This window comes from Corvus brachyrhynchos, unplaced genomic scaffold (genome assembly GCF_000691975.1).
Source record: "Corvus brachyrhynchos isolate BGI_N302 unplaced genomic scaffold, ASM69197v1 scaffold94, whole genome shotgun sequence".
Taxonomy (NCBI): Eukaryota; Metazoa; Chordata; class Aves; order Passeriformes; family Corvidae; genus Corvus; species Corvus brachyrhynchos.
In genome coordinates this window covers 2453134-2478184 of record NW_008238330.1, presented here as the reverse complement: position 1 = coordinate 2478184, position 25051 = coordinate 2453134, and the positions used below count along the sequence as shown (strand labels likewise).

Genomic DNA, 25051 nt, shown 5'->3' with positions numbered 1-25051 from the left:
TGCCTTCACTATGATTTTAAGCTTTGGGGGACTGCTAGCCTGAATTGCCAAGGGGTGATTAGTAGGTGTTTCTCCTGATGCTGAATCAAGATGCTGACCTGCTCACTGAATGGAAAAATTCTCATTCATTTCCTCTTGTGTTGCTTTTCAATCAAATTACTTTTAAAATATCTAGAAGTGACATACTGTAAATCAGATACAAAGTTAGTTAAAGAAATCAAACAACTGCAGCTCTAATTTTTTTTCTCCAGTTGGAATCCATTCTTTGAGCTGGCACTTGGCAGTGGATTTGAGTATAAATATAGATCTCAAATTTCAAGCCATAAGTAGTTTTTGCACACAAAAACCATGAGGTCAGAGATTTTTACCCCATGGCCATGTTAAAGGATGTATTTGAAGCAGCCTCTGAAGGGGTCTTTCCCTTCCCACAGAAGAACAAAAGAAGAGGAGGTACCTTGGGTATCTTAGCTAGGTACATAAAGCTACACATGGTGTACCCACATTTGAAAAAAGAGTTTTTCACATATATATGAAACTAAACCCCAAAATTCCAGTTGACCAAAGGGTCTGTTATGCTCCCACATTCCAAGTACCTTCCTGGTATCATTTACATTGCTATATGAGTCTAAAACAGCTTTTCCAATTGAGGACAATATTTTCACTGTTGCTACTTAAAGACAAGCATTCAAGGTTCTAAAGTGGTGACGTGATAATTAATCTGTTTGGTTCGACATGGACTGAAGAACAATATGGTCAAGAAGAACATGGTCTCTTAAAAAATGAGACTGTCAGTTGCATTCTAGAAGACAACTTTGACTTTCTGGGTTAGTACCAACCTTGACAGGGGAGCAGAAGTCTCAAAAATACTGATTTCCAGTCAGTTTCATGAAAAGGTCTGTGAGGAAAAAAAACCATATGGCACATGTTCACAAAAATGTGTTGCACTTGCAATTAGGTGCTCAAAATGATGAAATCCCATCAGCTTCCAGTTGATCAATTTATTAATTCCTCCTTGGTCTGTAAGTTTTAATCCACTAGGATTTTATGTCCAATGTTTTCTTGGTGTACCAGTAGTGAGAGATTGGCTCTTCTTTGGCGTCTCAGTGATGATTTGGTGTTCAAAATCTGGACATTCCACGGAACGAAAACTATCTGGTCCACAGAGTGGGAAATATGTATATTTTGTGTGTGATATGAGGTACAGAGTTTGCATATAGTATTTTAGCAACCTCTCGGATGACCAACTTATTTTAAACTGCCTCCAAATATTCATGTCATGCCAAAGGGAGTGTTTCACATTGTTTTCTTTGCCTTTCTTCTCAGGAAGCTTATGTGATGGCTAGTGTTGACAATCCCCATGTGTGTCGCTTGTTGGGAATCTGCCTCACTTCAACTGTTCAGCTCATCACACAGCTGATGCCTTACGGCTGCCTCCTGGATTACATCCGAGAGCACAAGGACAACATCGGCTCCCAGTACCTCCTCAACTGGTGTGTGCAGATTGCAAAGGTAAGCAGACCAGAACTCCAGATCAGCTAAAACTCTGACAGTATGTAATGTGTTTATTTAATTACCTGTCTCTGCAAATCTTTCTGTTTTACCACCTGGATCCTAGGTATCTTATACATGGCAATAAGCAGTTACTTTTTCTGGAACAACTTACTGTTTTCATACTGATGAGCAAACCTTTAACTATTCTTCAAAATGCTTCTAGGCAGCATAATAATATCACCTCGACATTTATGTCCAAACCAAACACCCAGTATTGAAATGATAATGCGATGCAAATGTGATGCAGCACAGGCAGCAGGGAAGGCAACAGAATTTGTCAATTCCCATAGCAAAATGCTGCTTCCCTCAGTGGATTTCTTCGGGCTGTGTCACAGGACAGTGATGTTGTTGAACACACCTTCTTGTGTGCCTCAGAGAGTTTCATGCTGAAATCTCTGAGGCCAGGGATTGAAACTGCTGACTATTGGATACCAGCTCCATCCTTGCGCAGGCTGCCTTTGACCAAAAGGCATTCAGGCGCCCCAGAGCTGTTCTGTAATTTACAGGTGCTGAGTTGGGGTCTGTAAGCTAACTGCAATGGCCATAGAAGACTCATTATCACACCTGGTACTGTTTGCCAAAGAGTAGCAAAGGAACTGCAATACAGCCTCTAGTCCTTAGCAGCAATATGCTGTGTTTGGATGGTGGTTAGCCATTTGCAAGTGTGGAAGAACGAAGCAAAACCAGCAAAAAAAATAACTGCAATTTGTTGAAGATTCGTCATATGACATGGCAGTGTCCACACAGCATGGTTGCTTTAATGCTGCTTATTTCAGGAATGCTGGTCTGCAGGATAACCACACACTTAAAACCTTATCGGTCCCTTGAGGCCTTGTATACATCCCAGCTGTGGTTTGCTTTCAGGAAACATGCTGAGGACCTCAGAAATGTATCCACCAAATGTCTACAGAGCACATTCTTCATCTCAGTGCGTGTACTTTTTTTACATTGCGTTCCACAACAAGTGAATTTTAATTTATGTGTCCACCTGGGATGTGGGTTGCATTTTTTTGGTGCCTTTTGTGACTCTTTTGCTTTCTTGTTTAAAATCAATTACTGCTCTGTCCTGGTTTCAGTCCCTTTGGAGGATGAGCTGGAGGCCATATTTCCCTCCTCCTCCTTCTTCTCCTTGTTAATTTTTAAGGTGGCAGTATTGGTCCCCAAATGGATCCTTGGGGCATCACTTGCCCAAAAGGTTGCTATTCACAATTGTTTGCTTTCGTTTGATTTTTTCATGGCGGTTCAACATTTGCCCATAGCAACTTCTACCCTTGCCAGCAATGCCTGACCTTCAACATACTCCTTTGTGCTGCTCCACACTGAAGTTTTCCTCAAAGCACTCATAAATCTTGTGTACAGCTTTTTCCCACCAATGTGTCTGGTGTTACTACTCTGATAAAGTTATCCTAGATTTTTGAAAGTTTTTTTTGAAATTTACTTATGAGTGGAAAAAAAAATTGAAACAAATACATATCTGGTAACTAACTAGCAGGAGGCAAGTTCCCTGGGAAGCTTATTTTTGTTTCTGTTTTCACAGCTTTGAAATAAGTTTTCTTTGCATCTTTTACAAACATTATCTTTCCCTGAGGTATGGAGTCCTCTCTTTCAGGCAAGATGTTATGACAGAGCATAAACACTCCATGTGCAGAAACACTGTGAAGGAACTCTTTGAACACATTGGTCTCATGCTTAGTGATGAAAAATTGCTTAAACCCCAGGCCTGCACACAATTAAAGATCTGCTGAACTTTCTAAATGGGCAGTTCAACATCTTCAGTGTAGCACGTGCACGAGTCTTCAGCCATCAGCGCCTTAGCTTGGTGTGACACTGATATTCTGCCTTTCAGCAGCTCTGAGTCTTATTAGCCTCTGCAGCAAGTCATGTTTAGCAGGAAAATTTTTGTCCTACTAGGGCTAGATTATGGAATTATTATTTTTTTTAAGATAGTCTGTTTTCTGTCAGCCGCTCAAGAGTCTTTGTTTCAAGATCTCTGCTTGCTAAAGATCTATTTGTGTGATTCAGTGCACGCTCGTAGTGGCACTGCGCCAGTTTGTTTGGGTGGTTTGTTTTGGCAACATGAGCAGTGCATGGGTGAAGTTCTGCTGAGGGACTTGGGGGGAGGATTCGATGGTGGTCCAGGTTAGAGTGGGCTTAGGAAGCGGGTGGAGGATGGAAGGCAGTTATTCCCTCCAGTCCTCTGCCGTCACATCAACATGATCATTTTGGTGTTAACTTTGTAGGTTAAAAGTAATTTTTTATTAATTCTCTTCATAAAAATACAAGTGCATAAGCTACTGCCAGCAGAAACGTATGGACTGGGAATAATTGTGGGGTTTGGAAAAGATATTGCAGGAAACTTGGAAATCATGAACTTTTTGATTCCATACAGCAAGAGACTGAGGGAAAAGGGAGTAATCTCTGTGGTCAGAAACACAGCTGTTAAATTTGTGCTTTAGAAGTCAAACCAGCACAATTAGTTATATTCTTCCTCAAGAGGCAGTCATTCGGAAAAAGCACGTATGCTATGGTGAATCCGGCCTAATCATGGGAGGCAGTGAAACTGGAAGAACTTGCCTTTTTCAAAGAGGACTGGAAAATGGATGCAACTCTGAGCTCAGACTTAAAATGAATTTTTTATTTTTCTCCCGTTTTCACCTTTGCAGTGGACTGCCTCATTGTTAGCAAGGAGAAGGCAGAGTACACTGCCTGTAATAAAACACAGTATGAGCGACTTCGAATGATTGTCTACATACTCTCTGTAGGGTTCGCCTGTGTACATAATGGCAGGGGATAGTTAAACTCTGTACTGTGCTCTCCTGAAGTCACTGGGTTTGCATAAGTAGAGCTGAAAGAAGACTCTGTCCCCTTATTTGTAAGTTCCATCCTGATCTTGTATTTCTTGAAGTAAATCCCAAACGAACCACATGTCCTGCTAATATCTACTATACCCACTACTGCCTCTTTTTCCTTCATCACTCCACCAGCTCCTGGACCCACAAGAAGGTTCCCGGAGGGTAAGAATAACAGTGCAAGCACTCATCCTCACCCTGCAATAAACATCATGTAAATGGAGAGTGCAGGTGGGATAACTTACCACGTGTTTATGGTGGTGTGTGTAGTTACCACAAAGCAGCTGAGGTTTGGTGACTTACTTGTGGCTCCGAGCTCCGAGTGCATGAGGCCTTACCAACAGTGTGTTATATTGCAGGGAATGAACTATCTGGAGGAACGGCGCCTGGTGCACCGTGACCTTGCTGCCAGGAACGTCCTTGTTAAGACTCCTCAACACGTGAAAATCACTGACTTTGGGCTGGCAAAGCTTCTCGGTGCAGACGAGAAGGAATACCATGCTGAGGGAGGCAAGGTAAAGCACACTGCAGAATGAACTGCTGCGCATTTGCTGGTGTTTGTGCTTGCGCACAAGCCTCACACAAAGGGGGGAAAAGGGAATGTGTTTTTCAAAGCTCTCAGCTGCCATCTCAGCATGCTGCCTTTGAAGCCTGTGGAAGTCCTCTGAAATCAGCCAAAGCAGCATCAGGCCAGTGGGACTGCGGTGGGAGCAGAGATAGCAGAGCAGCAAATACTTTTGAAATTCCCACCCAGAATGTCTGGGAAAACTCATCGGTGTAGCCAACACAATAACACTGTGCAGTTTAAAAAGAGAAAGGGAATGTTGTATATTTATAGCAGAAGAAATAGGTTCAACATGCCTGCGTGTTGTACCGCGTGCTGATGGAGGGAATGTGTCCTGCTGAGAAATTAAAGAGAAGCTGCTTGCAAATATTGCAGAGGCCATAAATAGAAACCATATGAGTGTAGATCAGTCTTTGTCATGTAGCCTAAGATTGGATTTATGTCCTGTTCTGATAGAAGGCTAAAACATACTTACTTGACTGTTAAAAATATTGTAAAACTGTTTTGTAAGAGATATTTCTGATATACCTAGTATTCCACGTTTCCAGGTTCTTCATGATACATGAAAATAATAAAGGGGGACTCAAAAGTTGCCTGTTCTACCATTCAGATAGTTGTGTTGGCTGTTTTTTTCCTTCTGCAACCAAACTATTGGTTTACACACCACCTGGTGGTAAATATCCCTGATAAATTTTGGGTCAGCCTCTTAAGGATTCTTTGTGAATTTTCCTAGGTTCCAATTAAGTGGATGGCATTGGAGTCAATTTTACATCGGATTTACACTCATCAAAGTGATGTCTGGAGTTATGGTGAGTTTAAAAGCAGTTACAATTATTGTAGATGGGTTGGAAATTTTTAGGATTTGCTGGTGACTCTACACTGGCCTTTTTACTCTCTATTGTGAGAAGAACAAGAGGTCAAATATATAAACACTGGGCCCAAATCACCTATTCAACATGTGAGTGAGGTGTAAGATGTTTCACAGAATGTGCTTTGGGTAGTGACCCCTCCCCTGAAAGGGGCTACAGGTAGGAGACTCTGGACCATTTGCTGAAGTTCTGTTGATGTTTTTCTTCATCAGCTTCACGTGAAATATAATGGAGCTGGCAGTAGAACCACATAACTAGAAGGAAGACTTAAAATCATCAGCCTCACTGTCAGTCGGTGTCAATCAGTGTACTCCACTGAGGCCTAAAATGCTTATGCTGTCCTGCTATTGAGAGGACTGTGCTAAAAGGGAAGCAAAGTGATAACCTTCTTAGAGAATTTATTTTGTATTTGGTATAGTTCATAAAGCCAGCTTGAAAGAAAGGAGCAGAAAGGAAACTTTTCAAAGCAACCTATTGCAAAATTTCCCCCCCATGGGCTCTTATATTCCTGGAAAATATTTAATGCAGATGGTCAGATCCTGTGTCCTTTTCAAAACAGTACAGCCTCTGGTCTTCTTAATCCATTTATGTATCTTGGCATCCAAAATCTTGTTTTGTATCCTAAGCTACTAGACAATCACAACAGCTACATCACTAGAGTCCATGGTATGTCAGTAAATGACGCTTAGGCAGCTGGTTTACACGTGTTTCAAAAACTGCTTTTGCTCATCTCCAGAGAGTTTGTTTTCAAACAAAGAGACAACTTCCATTTTTAAAACCACTTGCTGTGTTGGAGTTGGGAGACCTGCATTCCCTTTCTGTGGGGCTGGGAAGTTTGTGGAATGTTCAACACTAATATATTAGCTGAGATTTTAAAAAAAAAAAAAAAAAGGAACAAAGCAAAACCTTAAAGGGAAGCAGGATAATTTCAAACTGTTACATTAATCTCTCTATAAAATCATGCCAGAAAATGCTTTCTCTTGTTGGAGTTCTGGCAAAACTGGGGACCTGCTTCCAGGGGACCCCTCTCTGCTCGCCACCTCTCCACACCCAGGCCAAGCAGTCCAGCTCCTGGCAGTCTCTCATGATCTTCTCTTCCCCCCCTGCAGGTGTGACAGTTTGGGAGCTGATGACATTTGGGTCCAAGCCGTATGAAGGGATCCCTGCCAGTGAGATCTCCTCTGTCCTGGAGAAGGGCGAGCGTTTGCCGCAGCCCCCCATCTGTACCATTGACGTGTACATGATCATGGTCAAATGTGAGTTTACACTTGGGGTTGTGGCTGCTCATCTAAGTTGAATAAGTAACTCAGTTGCATTTTATGCTGTGTTCCTGGTAATGGGACAGAACTAGGGTTGTGTGAAAGAGTGATGACACCAGAGTGTGTTCCGACACCTTGAGCTTTACCTAGGAGCACGGGATGTAGTTTCATGAGTCACTCATTCAACCAGCTAATGTGTTTTTCAGCACTCACACCACTGACTGATATTGTTAATTATTTTAAACTGATATGGTCAGGCAGTATAAATTAGCATGACACCAACCACTTTGCCTGATATTCTGGTTTTGTGTGTCTAGGAAATAAAATGAACACTGCCTTCTCCTCCAAGCTCCCCCTTAGTTCAGTAATATGCCTCCCACTGCAATCAGACATGTGGATTATTACTAAAGGAGTGTCGGGAGTGCAGGCACCATGGTAATGTCAGATACACATAAGGATTCACAGTTCCTTTTCCAATTTCTTCCTCACTTTTGGCTGGTCCCTTTTTGGCATGCAGCTGTTGCAGTAAAGTAGCTCAAGAGCAGAGGGTTTCTGAAGCACTTTCTGGCCATTTTAGGGCACACCAAAGGGCTTCTGAACCTCAAACCCCCTTTCCATCTATATCAGCTACTAAATGTCTGATTACTACCTGGCTTCACACACATCTCTAGGCCATGACTGCCGCATCCCTGCTCACTGCTGTGGGGATGTGATAAGCAGCCCACTAGGTGGCATTTAAGACCGTCTCACTAGAGCAACATGTACCTGTTCCTGAAACAGGAGCCAGGCTACCATGAACACTCCATAGTGCAGCAATTTTGGGGAATCCTAGAGCACCCACATATTGCTGTGGTGGGACAAGCACCACATAAGGTGAGCCTGATCCTGTGCTCAGCAGGGCAAGCAGGAACTGCATCCAGAAGTGTGCACCTAGCCTGGGAGGTGCCCAGATGCCAAAGCAATGTCCTAGAAACTCCTCCTCAGAGATTCTGAACCCTACTGACACATCAGCCCGTGTCTTTCCTTAGGGTCAGTCCAGATGTAGAAAGGAGGCATTTAGCAGTCACCTAATCAAGCACCTGTTGATTTTAAAACTCAGCCAGTGGAGTGTCCCCATCCCTTTCATGCCATTACACTGAATTTAAGTGCAAGAGTGTGAGGAGCTGGGGGCCGAGCCTTCCTTCTGGCACAGGACTCAGTTGCACATCTTTCGCTGCTCTGGTGACCTCATGTTTGCAGGCTACAGTGCAGACCCTATTAAAGCTGTGCCATTTTGTCTAAAGGAATTCAGGATTCCCAGTCACTTCTTTTATAATCAGAAAGTATAAACTGAAATATTCAAAGTTATTGCACAATAATTACTAATTTTTTAATTTAAAAAACAGCTTTTAAATACAGGCATCTCAGAGGTAAAGTCAGAAACAGTAGATCTACACCTGCAAGAACATTAAACGCTCCATTTTGTCTAAAAGCAAGAAGCATTTCCTTTTGAACTAGAAGGGAATCATATTCTAGCATAGTAAAAAGTCACTGGAAATTCTGAGATTTTGTCTAATGCGAATGCCTGTGTTTAATGCAGATTTCAGATTACATATTACCACTGCATTTCTCCATTAGTACAGATAGGCTGTTTCTTCTGAGTTCCTCTAGACACACTAAGCTTGACCTTTATTATTTTTAATTTTAAACACAAGAGTCTCTAGATCAGCTCATCTGTGAGTTGGTTACAGAAAATGTGGGTTTCCTAACTAATATCACATGTAAAACCTCCAGTATCTATATTTGAAATCTCTTCTAGCATTGATCCACACTAAGCTCTGAGGACTTACTTTTGTTAAAATCTGTTTACTAATTAAATACAGCTTGGTTGCAGTAATCTTCCAAAATGTCTCCAGTGAGGATGTTTTGAATTTTAGAAGATATCTGGTACGGAGGGAGGCTTCTGCTGTAGGCTTCCCAGGACTTCATTAAGCAGTCTGGGGACTATCCAATGGTCAAATCATGGTACCTCTGCAGGCACCCACTGGTGTCAGTTTGATTCCTGTCCTTCAAGAGCTTTTTTCAAAGCAGACTAATTTGAATTCTCCCTCAAGTGGGACCTGCCTGCCCCCATGGAGATAGGAGAGGAGACAGACTCAGCCTGAAGGTTTTCCAACATGGGGTTTTATTTCCTTCTTCCCAAAACTGCCAAGATCTGCATTTTAAATGCTGAAATTCACACCCATGGCTGGTGAATGAACTGTTTATGGTGGTCCCATAGGGGTAGCTCCTTTCTTTGTTCCACGCATGGCACTGCTCTTTTTGCTGTTATATTTTATTTTAGACTCTGTGTTTGATCACCAAAACAGTTTTGTTTGTGCATTGCTTTTCCTGCAGGCTGGATGATCGATGCAGACAGCCGTCCCAAGTTTCGTGAGCTGATAGCTGAATTCTCAAAAATGGCCCGTGACCCTCCACGCTATCTCGTTATACAGGTACTAACTGCAGTGGGAAGACGTCTGGTGGGCATTTCATCTGAGGCCCAAAGTAACTAGTAAGGCATATGAAAACATATCATATGGATAACTGAAGGCCAGATTTGTTGTTGCTTTCCAGGTTTTAACACATTCAGCTAGAACCACAAACAAAATGTCAAGACTGGTCACTATTTTCTTAGCACTGGTCCCAGTCTAGGACCAGGAACAGTCCATAATGTTGTCATGAGAGGAGAACAGAGTTTGTTCCTCTTCAAAATGGAGTTACTTTACAGCAGCATGGACTGAGATTGCAGGCCCAAGTTCCCCTAAACTCTAGGTAAATTTGGTTAAACACACAGATCTCTGTATGGGCCATTTACTTGAGCACTGCACTTGATGGCCTTTGTGTGTCCCTTCCAAATCGGAATCTGTGAACCAAGATTTTGCATCTTGTGCCTCTTGTTAAATTACTTTGTCTCAGAGATTAGGGGAGAATGAGGGCTTGAAAGGAGTCTGCAAGTCCTGTCTAATGCTGACTTTTTTAACAGGGAGATGATAGGATGCACCTGCCCAGCCCTACGGACTCCAAGTTTTATCGCACCCTGATGGAGGAGGAGGACATGGAAGATATAGTGGATGCAGATGAGTACCTCGTGCCACACCAGGGCTTTTTCAACAGCCCTTCAACATCTCGCACTCCTCTCTTGAGTTCATTGGTATGAAATTTTTCCACTGTGGAAACATGACAAGCCATTTTAAGAGTGAACTGCTTTCTCATGATGTCTGTATTTTCTTTCTCTCTAAGAGCGCTACCAGCAACAACTCTACTACAACCTGCATTGACAGGAACGGGGTAAGTAGAATGACCTTTAATAAAGGAGTAAGTCGTCCTATGTGGAACAGCTTCTACAAATCAGTCCCTTTAATACTGTTTTTCTCTACTTCCATCCTAGCAGGGGCACCCTGTGCGGGAAGACAGCTTTGTCCAGAGGTATAGCTCAGACCCAACAGGCGCTTTCTTGGAGGACAGCATAGACGACAGCTTCCTACCAGCCCCAGGTGAGTACCTCTCCTGTGTTTCTATCCCATGGCCACTCATTCACAAGCCATTTGGTTGCAAATATAATCATTTTCCTTCCTTTTCTGTAGAAAGGAAGCAATTCAAATGCTTTCTACCCTTTTTTCTCAGTAAATAGGAGTGGAAAAGTGTGCACATACAGTTTTCCTAGCCTTTACCTGTCTGCTTCTGACCATTTCTCATTGCAGTTCCCTCATGAGCCGAGTTCCTTATGTTAGCCATGTGTGTCATCTAGGCAGGGAGTTTGCATGTGTGGTTATGTGTTTTAAGCTTTCTACTTGAGAAAATATCCTCTAAAAATATGGTTTCATTCCTTTCACCATTTCAGCAATATAAAAAGCTTTGTGGCTGTTTCATTGCTTTCAGAAGTTGACCCACAGAAGGCAGTTCATGGTTGCACGTGGACAGTGTAGGAGGTCTAGTGTAGAGAGAGAGCCAGTGAGCACTGAGGGAGGTGGGGCTGGATAATGCAGTGATGATGCTTTGTGTCCTTAAAAAGTCCCAACCAACCATTCCAAGAATATGCCATAGCTAAAAAGGGTGAAAGGCCCTGCAAGGAATAGCATTGACGTGAAATGTGGAGTCACTGTTACTGCCAGTCCTGTATTTTCTAGGCATTTTCCTCATCTCTAAACATTTTTTCCAGGGAAACAGCTTCTGGCAGCTAACCTCCCAAACTGCCGTTTCAGAACACTATCTGGGACACAGCCGCCCACACACCACTAAAATCAGCAGTAGCTATCTCCCTGTCTCGTGGTCCAAGCCATCTTTCTGCTGGTTAGCAAACAAAATTCTTGACGGTGAACCTCAGGGCAGCATGTTCGGTGCCACAGAGTGGCATTTCCTGCCTGTAGCTCTTTTCCACTCTGGGAAGTTCAGAGATGTGCTGTGTGCGAAGAGCAAGTGGCAGCTGGGTTGAAACAAAATGTCAAGGGACACAAATGGCTGCAATAATTTTATATCTTCCTTTTCATTCCTTCTCATTCTTATTTTCTTTTTATTCTAGAATATGTAAACCAGTTGGTGCCCAAGAAAGCATCTGCCTCAGCAGTCCAGAATCCAATCTACAACAACTTCTCTCTCACAGCAAACTCAAAGATCCCCACAGACTCCAGCTACCAGAATTCACACAGCACAGCTGTGGACAACCCCGAGTATCTCAACACCAACCAGTCTCCACTGGCCAAGACAGTCTTTGAGAGCTCTCCCTACTGGATCCAGGCAGGCAACCACCAAATAAATCTGGACAATCCCGACTACCAGCAGGACTTCTTACCGAAGGAAACCAAACCTAACGGTCTCTTGAAAGTTCCCACAGCAGAAAACCCAGAGTACTTGAGGGTAGCAGCACCAAAAAGCGAATACATTGAAGCCTCAGCATGACCATAGAGAATTCCTTCTTGCAGCGAGGCAAGCTGGACAAGTGAACTGTTGGCTGCTGCAAGAGCGGACTCTGGCTCAGAGCAAATGGCAACCACAATGCATCAAAAAGCACACCTCTCCTTTTCAGCATGGGGCTTTTAAACTGCAAAGCCTGTCTGATGGTAGTTTGGGTCTTTCCTTGCCCATTTCCATGTAGTAGCTGAGGCCCCTAACCTGCGCTTGGAGGCATGTTGGGATGGAGCAGGATCTTCCTGGACTGAAGAAATACGGATGCATTCCTTTCATTTTCAAATGGTAGCATGGTAAAAAGCCACTCTGGGATGAACTTGAGAGCTGTACACATTGTACAGTCAAATTCCTTTCTACATTCTGTATTTTTATAAATGTTTCTAACAGAATTTTTGGATCTTTTACAAGATCAGATGCTTGTACTGCTCATCTGCTAAGTGTTGCTCAGATCACCAGCAGGAAAAAAAATTATGTTCCAAATCTTCTGGAACTGAAACTGTTATTCCAAACCACCAGATTTTTACAAATTGGCTCCATATAGTGCCTTTTGGCCCAAAGGTGAGAAGTGCATCTGAGGGACGTATGGGTGATTCTGCCCAGGGCAGTATGGAGTGGATTGGTCTGGGGAGAACTAGCACAAGGAGCAAAATGGCGCAATGCATCACCTGCTGACCACTACATCTACAAACTGACAAGAGGAACACACCTCCAAGTCACTTATACATGATTATAAAGTGCTCACTAGTCTGTTTTCTGATGGTCAAACCCAAGACTTTTTTTTGTTCTGATCCCTTATGCAGCTGTCAGGTTGTCAAAATGCCTTTCTTCTTCAACAAAACTGTTAAAGATGTTGCCGTATCTGAAAAATGAAGTGTCAGATAACGTTTAACAGACTTCAATTAAATGTCAAGGAAATGCAAATAGTGGCAAATTGGAGCACTCACGAGACAGACTGGAAGAACTGTACTAAATTAAACTTGAGTAAGGAAAGAAACACAGGTAGCTCTAGGTGAGCAGCTTTATTTTCCTTCTCGAAGGGGCTCAGAGCAGAAATCATTTTCCTTTATATATTTGACAAAGAAAAGGGGTATCTAAGTAGTACATTTCACTCACTTCAAAGTAGAATACTGCCAATTGCTGTCCCACTCTGGAGCAGATGCTGAAGTTGGTTACATGTCCCTTTGGGGTTACTATCCTGGCAATGCAGAAGGAGCAGTGAGAATGAATTAAGGAAAGAAAGAAAAATCTGGAGTGATGGAAAATATTATCTCCCTCTTCTGAAGCACAGGGTTGCCTACTGCTTCTTTGAAATGCACAGCATCATCTTCTGGTTATTAGTGTGGTATAGGCAGGCAAGGTGAGGCTGAGATTTTAGCTTGATATTGTAAGTCAGTCACAGCAGCAAAAGCAGCTACTCTTTCCAGTGACCCATAAAATTATTCCATCACTAACATTTCTTATGAATATAGGAGGAGTAAAGTGCCTAAAGTGTGAATTTAGTCAGTCCTTTAGATGCATCCCACCAACAGCTTGGCAGTGCTATTTTAATCAAACCACTAGATCAGAAAGCAAATTCTTATTTGGGGACAAAGGCCTTTAACTATTTGAATGGTGGCAACTTGCTTGAGGGTAGCATAAGCAGCTGACTTGGAGAGGATCTGTAGTCTATATTAAGTAGCAAGAAACAGTCAAATTTATGCCGCTGCCATGTTCTGATTACATCATTATGTGTTTCAGTTTAAGTATTGCATCTGAAGTCCAGGATCAAGCAGCAAATCCTTAGAGCACTGTTTTTACAGATTTACTGAGGAAAAGAGCCCTCCAGTCATGTGAAATGAGCCCCTTTTTTTAGCAACATGCATTAGCAGTTTGTATGTGTACAGCTCATGAGTCTCACCACAGTACAGAGTGGAGTGGCATGTTGGGTCAGAATCCAGAGATTGTTCTGTTTGGTAGATGTGTCTCACCATGACCCAGTGGAAGATGCAATGTTTGACTTGGATTCTCAGTGGCTTGTATTTAAAACAGTAACCAAAATTCAGTTCCCACGTCCAATTAGCGGCAGATTTCTCCTTGCATTCCTGGGAGCAGATTTGTTGTGTTGCTCTCACAAGTGTGCAACATGTGCGCACAGGCAGCGCTGCTTTTCCCCACCCACCACCCTGGCAGAAATGTACATAAAACTAAAAAAAGATCTTAACAGAATTCACAGATAATTTTTCAATTTGCTGAATCTGTCTCCAAGCCAAACACTAGAAAATCACAGAGTGCATATTCTCCCACAGAATCTTTCAAACACTATTGCACAAAGGCATTTATTGATTTTAATCTGTTTGATCTGTTAGCTAAAACAAGAAAGCCACTGAGAAATAGCAATGTGTATCACCAACATTATGTAGCATGAATAGAGGTTAACACATGCCCTTTTAATTCAGGAGGGATTCAGTAGCAATTCATTGCTAGAAACAAGGAGATTCATCTAAAAATTAAGCAATGTAAGTTAGAAAGAACATATCTCCCTTTGAACGTGATGTTTTTGATGAAAAATGTAGGAAAGAGGACGTAGGATCACAAACTGTTGATACAAATGTAGATTCCAGATTGTCAGGATCAACTATATATTGTGAAGTATTTCTGGTAAACAGGCATCCTGTAAGCCATGATTCGTACATTGGCAGCTCAGTAATGATTCAAAAGCCAGCAAAAAATAAAAACTGGGTAGTGCCTGCAGGGGCAGATACATGGGCACTGGGAGTGGATGGGACTGTGCAGCGACCGGCTGTGGCTGGAAGCACAGGTGCTGTGCACGGTGATGCTCACAGGGTAACAGACAGTAGCAATATACCAAATAATTTCCACCAGGATTAAAAAAAACAGTAAGCAGCAGAAATGTCCTGGTTTTCCAATTGCAGCTCACTGCACATTTAGCAGCAAGGAGGCCCCAGCAGATCATAGGTGCTCATACAGGAGAATATAGTTAGGCAGCATAAATCAACATCCAAAAATAACTTGAAAGGTCAACTGGAGGTATGGGTAGAAAAGGCTGATTTTAAAAACACAGCTAAATAGGGAAATGTAGCATTCCACAGCCTCTTATAAAAGCTAGTGGAGTCTTACCACTTGAGAAAAATAGAATTTCCCTTTTTACTGTATTTCTTATGGAAGACAAAATAAAATACTCACAAGTTAGTCCTTAGCATATCTCATAAAGCAGTTGTTATTACAGAACTCCTTTTGCAATAATAATTTAGGACCTTTAATAACTTCTAAGTGTATGAAAATGTAAGTTAAGAGTCTTCATCTTACTTTGATGTTTTCCAGTGATTGTGTACAGTGTCAACACACTTGATTTCATTTTGGGCCTTGGGTTGTTTTCTTTTGCTGCAAAGAAGTTGACCTGCAAAATTTTCTTCATGTTGCAATTGATTTTGTCAAGTAAATTCATCCAGAGGCCAGGGGCTTCCTTTTGTTCCCAACTGACAGTCAACATTGAAGTAAGTTTTTTTAGAGGGAGCAGTTGGAACTAGATGGTGGTTTCTGGAATGCCTCGGGGTGATGCCCCATCCCACCAACCTCACTGAGACTTGAAGCCCACCCTAGCATTAGAAAATGTGGTCCTCTGGCTTATTTGAAAGGAAGGGGCTTGTATAGGGGGAGTAATGCCAGGGAAGGGCTACGGCTGACCAATCCGTACCCAAGACAGCTGCTGAGTTTGCACAGGGACATCACTGAGGCCTGCAGGTACAGGTGCTCCTTCCTGTCCCTGATCCCAGCGTCATGTGAAGGGGGTTGCAGAGATTGCTTGTGCAAAACCAAGGTACATGGCATTCATACTATGAGGGGTATCTCTTCCCTGAGGGACATAGTTAGGGTTACAACAATGTCACAGGACCCCAAACAGCTTAAAGAAGTCCCATCACAAGGTGTCTGGGGTAGTCTTGGTCTGTCTGTGGGTGCTTCAGGGTGCCAAGGAGAAACTTTGCGTTTCCAGACGAGCACTCATTTTTCACATTCAGGATTCAACATCTGTTAGTATGACCACTGCCTCTCGAATGAGCAGTTACGGTACTATGGCCATTGTTTCCCCCAGAGTTTCTTTATGAGAAAACACCTGAATCAGGACAAAGTATGAAAATATACCTGTGTCCTCCTCCTTGGTGGAAACTCTATACTTGTGAAATGTCAAACTCTGTGTATAACACTTAGCAAGAGTGCTTTGTAATGTTTTATCACCACTGGTTCAAATTTTTATAATGGGATCCCATTTTCTATCATTCTTTTTATAAGTGTTCCCTCTTTGTTCTGACATACAACTTTCAAGGAGCCTTTTTAAAATAATAAAGAAAATAATAGAAAAAAAAGTTTATACAAAAGAAAAACGTGACACCTTCAAGTAGCTTGTCAAATGGGCTGCATTAGGACCAAAGATGTAATGTCTTGTTTTCTTGCTTTAAAGGAATAGGGTATTGATCACCACTTCCACAGCTTCTTTTTATAGGGAAGAGCTACAGAGCTTCACCCTTCATTTAGGCTGGGTCAGGCCTCCAGTGAGCTTGGCAGGAGTGTGAAGCCTGTCTGTAGAAAACCAAGCTGGATATTGGGACCATGTATCACTTCAGGGCCAAACCTACAACCGCTACTCCATATTGCACTTAATGCAATATCTAAACAGAGACACAGCCAAGAAAAAAAGAAGCAAATACATGATATTTTGGCTCAGTATCATGAAAAAATACGATGATGTGAAGATGAGAAATGATGAAATAACTTTCTTGTGTGAGGAAGTGTGTAGGCAGTCAGTGAGACTTTAAAACAGTAACACTTGGTTATGTATTACTTTAATTATGCAGGGGAGTTGAAATCACAGAGCTTCCATGATATGCTTTGCTTTCTGCCCCGCATCCTGCCTGCGTTTGATGTCTGGTGTTAGGCAGATCACCACCTCTATTACCATGACCATGTGGACTGAGAACTGTGGGTTGGTGCAACCCCTTCTTTTTATCCAGGGAGAGAAAAGTGCAGTCATAGTAGGCTGTACAACAGCTAGTGGTCAAGCTAAGGCCTCAACAGCATCCAAAAATGGGTTTCCCAAAGGAAAGAGTTGATAACTGGAGACCTGCCTGGCAAAAGACATGCCACTTATTGCATTGCTGAAGTCAGCAGGCAAAATGCCTTCAGCCAAGGTTTGGGGCTGGTGCTTCATCAGCTTTGCTGTCATCTTCTAACATGGTGCAGATGGGGCTGTCTGGATGCACAGCAGCACAGGTCCTGTGGTCTCTTTGTATCTCTCACATTGAAGTAATGGGTTTTTCTGATTAATAAGGTGAAAACCAAAAATCAAGAATGCCACTAACAACTGGACTGGCAGAAGGTGTTGTTCCTACACAGACAATGCAGTACATTATTTTCAGTCAAGCTGGAATTTATCCAGAGTCTTCTCCTTACCTCTCACAAGCTAGCTGGAGAGTGTGCATTTGCAACCACCATCAATGTTATCCTCATATTTTATTAAAGGAAATAATCAAACTAGTTGTCTACAGTGGTAGGAGGCTTGGCTCACATACCTACGTTGCTTTTTTAATCCTACATTCCTAATAGTGTTCTCCTTGAAATTAATGGGATGTTTAAATTGATTACACTGAGAGTATAAAACAAGGCTAATGTTGAGTGATTTTTGAAAATCCCTCACAATAATCAGAGATCCTATGGATCCATTGCCCATATTAGGCTGCTTTGTATTGATGCAATCAACCGAGTATAAGGTATAATGACTTGGTTTTAATAAACTGTCAAGCAATATATCCATAGATACAGACGGTACCCTTACAGCATTGTAAAGTTACTCAACTATGAAAGCACTATTTGTAAAATAAGAAACTATTGACTTTTATATGGTTTAATGGTTTATACTGTTGATCAAAGATTGTTTGTATATGAGCGATGAAAAAATGAGGTGTATATTATTCTTTTTAATTGTTTTTAATTTTTGGAGGACTTCTATTGTGATATACTGTTGTATTTGGGGGGAACAAAAAGCAGTGGCTAGCTTGTAGCTTGTAGCCAGAGAAGAACTCACAATAAGGGTTCTTTTTTGATGGACTTAGATTTTTTTTCTGGGAAAATTTGTCACCTTGGGGATTTATCCAGAGCTTAGTGAAGCTAGTAACAGCAGTCTTTCCTCTCTTCAAGACTCTTTGGCTCTCTGTGTGCACAGTGCTGGAGTTTCATAATGTGAGCAATAATACAGGCAACACTTGTGACCAATGGAAGTGCAATATGAAAGCCCAGGTGCTGCTTATCAGGGCCCTAAAAAAAGCTGCTCTTTTATATGTCAGGTTCCCACTCCACTTCCATGACAAGAGCAGAAGCAGAGTGAAGGCAATCCCTCAAAAGCTGATCCATATGAAGCCGTAGTGTTGGCCATTTCCAAAGTACATAGCTAAGGCAAAATGAAGTCTCAACCAGAGTCACACTGGTCACTTAAATTGTTGTACTATACTAGGCAGGAAGAGAAATTCTGTTAGCAAAGACAGTCAAATGAAGCCCTAGTGTACCCCGAGTATCAGTGTTTAATTATCCAACTGGTGGAACATGTAACAGACAAAGACTAAAGGAATTGCAGGATCCTCAACGTAACAGAGCAATATACACTGCATTGGCAAGATAGTAAAGAAGAGAGGAGCTGGAACTGTCAGTATGCATTCAGCCTGGATAGGTCCCTGGTATCACAATTAGTAAATGAAATAATTTTTGTCTTTATAGATGAACTTTGTACACAGAAAAAAAAAGCCATAACAGCACCTTTCTCATTTTCATCTTTCCATCCAGTCCCTTCCAGTACATAGGCTGCATGTTTTACCAGCTCAACCTATTTTATGCAGAAATTACGTAGTCTTAATCTTCATATTACTGGTTCTCAGAAATGTCTAATGCGTATTAATGCATGATATTTTTATTTTAATAAAAGTAATTAAATATTTGCTCTTTTGGCACATTATTTCCTTTCCCCCCCCCCCTTTTAGAGTTCATCTGGCTTGAGAAGATTCTAGATAAGTTAGTATTGCTATGAGGAAGAATAATTAGTATCAAGAAGGAAATTGAAATATACATTGTACATCTATGCACCTCCTCTGTGAAGATCATAAAGCAACTTGTAGATTTAAAAGTCCTTATCAGACAGGAAACTGGTGTTGTCTGTATCTGACAGAAGCAGAGCATTGCCTCTGTACTTACCCCAGAGAGGTGAGGACACTGACTTGCTAAATCCCACTTTCAAAGCACCAAAAGAGAGGAACTTAAAATGAAGAATGATGTAAGTATAGAAAAGCGTGGGTGTTTGGGAAGGATGAGTATTCAGAAATTCCACGGAGTTCAGTGCAGTCAACTTCAAATAAACAGAAAAGTGACAGAGGGTGCAAGAATAGAAGACAGCCAAAGAAGCACAGCTGCAGTTTAACTTCCCTATCTGCCTGCACAGGACATGGCAGATGAAGATAAGATATAGAAAATTGCCGTTAAAAGATAGGAGAGGAATACAAGTCTCTTCCACAGGCTCCATCATTATCAACAGCAGCACTAAGCAAGCCTTAGCAAAGCCTTACCCTTTGGCACTCCTGACCTCGACCCAGGAGAACAACAAAGCCAGCCTTCGGGGAACTATCTGAATGCCCAATAATTACATCAGAACACATCAGAAATGTACAAGACAGCCAATAAAAGAGCTAATGTGCTCTGAGGAGGCCCACAGCCACAGCTGGACCACCTACCATGGCACCTGGGACAGACCCACGTGCCTCCTACAGCAATGAACATGAAAGGGCTTCACCATCACTCTTTGAGACAGTCACATTTCAGCAGTAACTGGTCACAAATGGCCTTGTTTGTTCCTGTCCTAAGGCTGCTGACTGCGGCAGCACTTCTGCAGCAGCCTTTGATAAGAGGTGTTTGTACCAGGCATGCATCTGGCAAGAAAGAGGGGCCTTGCAATTGCCAAAGGTGGGTGGTAGGAAGAGCAGTGAAGATGACTCAGCTTCCTTAAAGTGGCATTATGTTTGCTGTCAGAGATGGGCTCAGTTCTTATGTCAGACCTGCATCAGACCCACGGCAGACGCCCAGGAAGGGTCCACTGGCATGGCAGGCACAGAGAGACATGTCCTGCTCAGGGTGCTTAGTGGTGGCTGATCCAGCTCCCCACATCATGAGGTGGCCTGCTCGGAGCCCGTCTGTGAATATATATGGAGGAAGTTAGTTCCCAATCCCACAATGTGAATTATCGCTGCTGTTTATTAGAGAGAGGAGCTGGAATTGCAGATCAGGTGGTGCTTTAAATTGTTTTTTGGAAATGGAAATCTCTCTAATAAGCACCATCTGTGTGAAGTTCAACACCAGAGCTCTTGTTGCAGAAAGCCTTTTACTTGAAAACGTGTTTTCTTTCTGAAGACAGCAGAAGGAATGTTATTTAATGTGTATGTTAACCTTAGAGACTGCTGCCTTCAGTGAGTTACAGCCCTGTGAAACTGAACTAGCTCAGAAATAGTGCAGTAAGTGTTTGTCATCTTTATGAAATAGTGCAGTAAGTGTTTGTCATCTTTATCTTGTATTGTATGTATGTATTGTATGTTTGCACGTTTTTTTCCTTTTCTTTTTTGAAAGGGCACAGACTTCTGGATTGCACTAGACTTCACTGGACGCTGTCCCTCTCAGATAGGAGCGATGATGATACAAGAGATGGATATCCTCATCTCACAGACAGCTTTTATTTAGCAGTGTTTGTCCTGGCACTGATTTAGCAAGCCAAAGTACAGCCGGTAAGGGTCACAGCTGGTTGTATAGATTCCCATCTAGCTCTTGGAGCCTGTTAAATCATCACAAGCTGAGGATCTCCGTGAATTTACTGATCATGAGTAAGAAATACAGCAATGTACAACTTCTACCGCCGTCCATGGAGACCAGCTAGGTCCATGCTAGGTCAAACCAAGCCAGGCTAGGAGGCTAGGCATAAATGTCATGGGAATGCAGCTCTGGCACAGCACAGTGGTGGGATCCTTCAGGCACAGCCCTTGCCCCTGTGGCCAGACATCCTATGGGGGCACTCGTAGAACACATCTGCAGCTATCTGAGATATCCAAAAGGAACCCAAGCTTGCAAGGCCTGAGTGGGACTATTCCTATTACCCCTACTTCAAAGAGCAGCAGAAGGAAAGCTGATGGTGCCCTCTCTTGGAAGGAAGAAACTCTGTCCAGAGCACACATAGCTTTAAAATAGGTCTCCCTATTTCAGCAAATAGAGCCGAAAAAATGAGCTTGCATAGGCGATTTATTTTCCAGTCCATTTGGAGTACAGATTCATGGTACATTTAATCCAACCTACATATGGGATTGTGATAAATATGTGACAAATCCAGGAACTCCATTTTGCCAATCACAAAATTTTATTAATTAATAAGCAAGCAAGGCAAAGGCAAATACAGCGCTGGGCAGCAGGGGAGTCTCCACTCCACCAACTGCCGCGCCCTCCGCCAGTTCCAGTTCCTTCTTATACAGTCTCTTTTCCGGTTGAAGTGTCTCTTCTATGGTATTCTGCGCATGTGTGACTTGTTGCTAGGGGGTCTTTTTTTTCCTCCTGGTGGTCGCAGGATGAAGGGTAGTAGTCATCCTCCGGTGTCTTTTGGTTGACCCCTCCTTATATGGTCATTATGCTCAAGGTCCTGGAACTAAAAGCTGATTAAGCAAGTACAGATAGGGATTAGGCAAGCACATATTTGTCTCTGGCTCTTATCTAGATCTAGGCAGCTGGTTTCCTGCTACTTGATATTTAGTGAACAAAACATCCTGTATCCTTCACATATATACCTTTCTATGCTTTTAAACTGAGCACGAGCGGAGAGAGAAGAAAAAAACCCTCAAGGACGCAGAAAGAGATACACTCTTTTTCTCTGCAAAAGGTGAGTCCAAGCACTAACAAAATCAATGGTCCTCTGGGGGCTGACACCCGCTGGGCCTCCACTCGACCTTGATATATTTGTCTTGTCCTCCTCCAGGGGAAAACTCAAAGGCGACTGTTTTACAGCTCCAGTATGCACAGTAGTAGTGTCCAGGCCAGTTACAATAGGTTTTCTCTGGGTTAGATGCTGGGCAGAAATAAAATCTTTTTTTGTTCAGGCATGGTTCTACCTGTATAAGATCACAGAGTTGACAACTAAAGCTTGGGTTGCTTGGCATAGTTACTGTTTGTATAACCTTCTGATCTTCCCACCGTATTAATGACCATTTAAATGGTTGGTCTGATAGGGATTCTGTTGCACTAGCTTCATTTAAATACAATGTAAGCACAAGAAGGGTAATATGCTGGGTCAAGCAACAAGCATCACTAAAGGTGTGGGGAGTACAAAAGTATGTTCGAGGATTCCTCCAATTTACATAATGCGACCTGCCCTCCCTCCAGGGATCCTTGCTCTTAATCTTACTTCTGAGGCATTTTTATGAGCATAGTTTTATTATCCCATTCTGGGGGTTCTTTCCTCCACAGCTTTCTACTCTTCTGCCTCGCTCGTCGACTCGGTTGCTTCGAGCCACGAGGGGTACCATCTTCTCGGCAGCAAGAGTATTCTTCAGGAGACCCCTGGGGGCAGCTCTGTCGCTCTTTTTGCCTCTTAACATAGGAGTCCCAGTTACAGTTCTTAACCTGAGGTGTATCACACCGGATTCCCTTCAGGTGGGTACGACAGGTGCAATTAATAATTTCAACTATAAAGGGGATTGGCTCATTAGGATGATAGCAATAATATTTTGGCTCAATTCCGTATGCAAAGATTTTCCACCATTCTTCAGATTCTTTTATTAATCTTTCATGCGCCACCCTATACTTTAAGATCCAATCAGTTAGGTTCTGCTGGAGCATCCAGCAAGGAATACAAACCCCTCTAGGGGGAATCCCTCGCCTACAGTGACTCCACCACTTGTCCCCGCATACTTTACAGATGTAGCATACAAACGTATAACATTGACACTTGGGGTCTCTACACCTTATTTTTTTCCCAAACGTGTGCACAATCCTATAGGCATACTTAGAATCAGTGTATATTGTTCTTAACTTATTCTTTAATAATTGCAGTGCTCGTAACACGGCATAAAGCTCACAGGCTTGTGCGGACCAGGATCTATTCAATGGTCTTGATTCTATCACTTTAAACTCTTCCTCTCCCATTATTGCATAACTGGATACTCTTTTTCTATCGATTACTCGAGATGATCCATCTACAAACAATCTATCTCTTTTTTCTGATTTTTCCTCTTCAAGATCTGGTCTTATTTTAGTTTGCTCTTCTATGGTTAACAGGCAATCATGGGCCAATTTAGCTTCATCAGGCTCCCCATACAAAAACTGAGCAGGATTTTGTAGCATTGTTACCTCCAGGGTTAATTTTGGGGAGTCTAATAGGATCCCCTCATACTTCAAGAGTCTGGCATCAGTTATCCATTTGTCTGCTTTTTGTTGTAGAATTTCTCTAATATTATGAGGGGATAATACCCTTAGTTCTCCATTGAGGGTAATCTTGTTAGCCTCCTCTACCAGGAGAGCACAAGCTACTATTGCCTGCAGGCATGTGGGCCACCCTTTACTGACAGGATCTAACAATTTTGATAAGTACCCCACAGGTTTCTTTCTTCCAGCCCATTCTTGGGTTAGTACTCCATGGGCCGTTCCATTGTCAGCATTTATAAATAGATAGAAAGGTCTTTTTAAATCTGGTAGGCTCAGGACAGGGGCATTGACTAGATCATGCTGCAGTACTCCTAGGTGTTGGTTATCCTCCTCGCTCTACTTTATTAAACTTCCTTGGCTTAACTTACTATATAAGAACTTAACTTTGTTACTATAGTTCTTAATCTACTGTCTACAATACCCCACTAGACCCAGTAACTGCCTCACTTGTCTTTTGTTCTTAGGGGGTGGTATGGACAGAATCCCTTTTACTCTTTCAGGGTCTATTTTCTTTTCTCCTTTACTTAGATAATGGCCTAAATATCTCACTTCCTCTTCCACAAATTGTAATTTTGCCTTAGATACTTTTAGTCCTTTAACACTGAGAAAATTCAATAGTCTGATGCTTTCTGCTCGTACTTTGTCCTCTGCTTCTCCTGCAATTAAAAGGTCATCTACATACTGAATGAGGACCACTCCTTCTCTAGTCTGATATTCTTGCAGGATTTGCTCTAAGGCTTGTCCAAATAAGTTCGGAGACTCTGTAAATCCTTGGGGGAGTACTGTCCATCTTAATTGCTGTCTCCTATGTGTTACTGGGTCTTCCCACTCAAAGGCAAAATAGTCTCTACTTTTCTCGTCTAGGGGGCATGCCCAAAATGCATCTTTAAGATCAATTACACTATAATACTGATTTTCGGGACCTAATCTGTTCAATAAGGTATAAGGGTTGGCCACTACCGGGAAGCACGCTACTGTTCTTTTATTTATTTCCCTTAGATCGTGAACTAGTCTGTATGACCCATCTGCCTTTCTTACTGGCAAGATAGGGGTGTTAAAAGGGGACATACAAGGTTCTAAAAGACCTTTACTCAGTAGCCTGTCAACTTCGGGTTTTAATCCCCTTTTTCCCTCTGGAGAAATGGGGCATTGTTTGACCCTTATCGGCACCTCAGGATCTTTAATGGTTACCGAGAAGGGAGGTATTTCGAGTCTTCCCACACTCTCTGGGGTGTACCATACTTCTGGATTAATCTTCTCTTCATCCTCCACTCTCAAGGGACAAAGTCTAACTTTTAATTAATTTTTTTTTTTTTAATTCATTACTTCTACATTAATGCTTATCTCTATAATTAAGTCCCTTCTTAACAAATTATAATCAGCTTCTGGAACTAATAAAAGGCTCCCTATTCCCATTTTAGATCTTGTTTTTACTAATACATTCTTTATAATGGGGACTTCAAAGGGTTCCCTTTTTGCCCCAACCACTTGGGCAGTACCCTGGGAAATTTTGCACCCGGCGGGCAACACTTGTATCGTGGACCGTTC

The 25051-nt window shown here is 42.3% G+C and overlaps 2 protein-coding genes across 2 annotated transcripts in view; one reads left to right on the top strand and one right to left on the bottom strand.

Annotated features, from left to right (window-relative positions):
* The window catches only part of EGFR (epidermal growth factor receptor), a 49282-nt gene extending 30283 nt beyond the window's left edge, over positions 1 to 18999 (top strand). Inside the window, exons 19-27 of the mRNA XM_017734641.1 lie at positions 1324 to 1509; positions 4760 to 4915; positions 5699 to 5774; positions 6944 to 7090; positions 9470 to 9567; positions 10098 to 10265; positions 10355 to 10402; positions 10503 to 10608; positions 11634 to 18999. Of these exons, the coding sequence (XP_017590130.1) occupies positions 1324 to 1509; positions 4760 to 4915; positions 5699 to 5774; positions 6944 to 7090; positions 9470 to 9567; positions 10098 to 10265; positions 10355 to 10402; positions 10503 to 10608; positions 11634 to 12010 (1362 nt within the window). The 3' untranslated portion in view covers positions 12011 to 18999. The remainder of the gene's footprint in view (positions 1 to 1323; positions 1510 to 4759; positions 4916 to 5698; positions 5775 to 6943; positions 7091 to 9469; positions 9568 to 10097; positions 10266 to 10354; positions 10403 to 10502; positions 10609 to 11633) is intronic.
* Positions 19000 to 22196: 3197 nt separating this feature from the next.
* On the bottom strand, positions 22197 to 24621 carry LOC108446827. Its single transcript, XM_017734642.1, has 2 exons — positions 24611 to 24621; positions 22197 to 24087 (listed from the first exon to the last, which is right to left on the bottom strand). Exon 2 carries the CDS (start codon positions 23420 to 23422, stop codon positions 22481 to 22483), a length of 942 nt encoding a protein of 313 aa, XP_017590131.1. The 5' UTR covers positions 23423 to 24087; positions 24611 to 24621; the 3' UTR covers positions 22197 to 22480.
* Between the last annotated feature and the right edge of the window lie 430 nt (positions 24622 to 25051).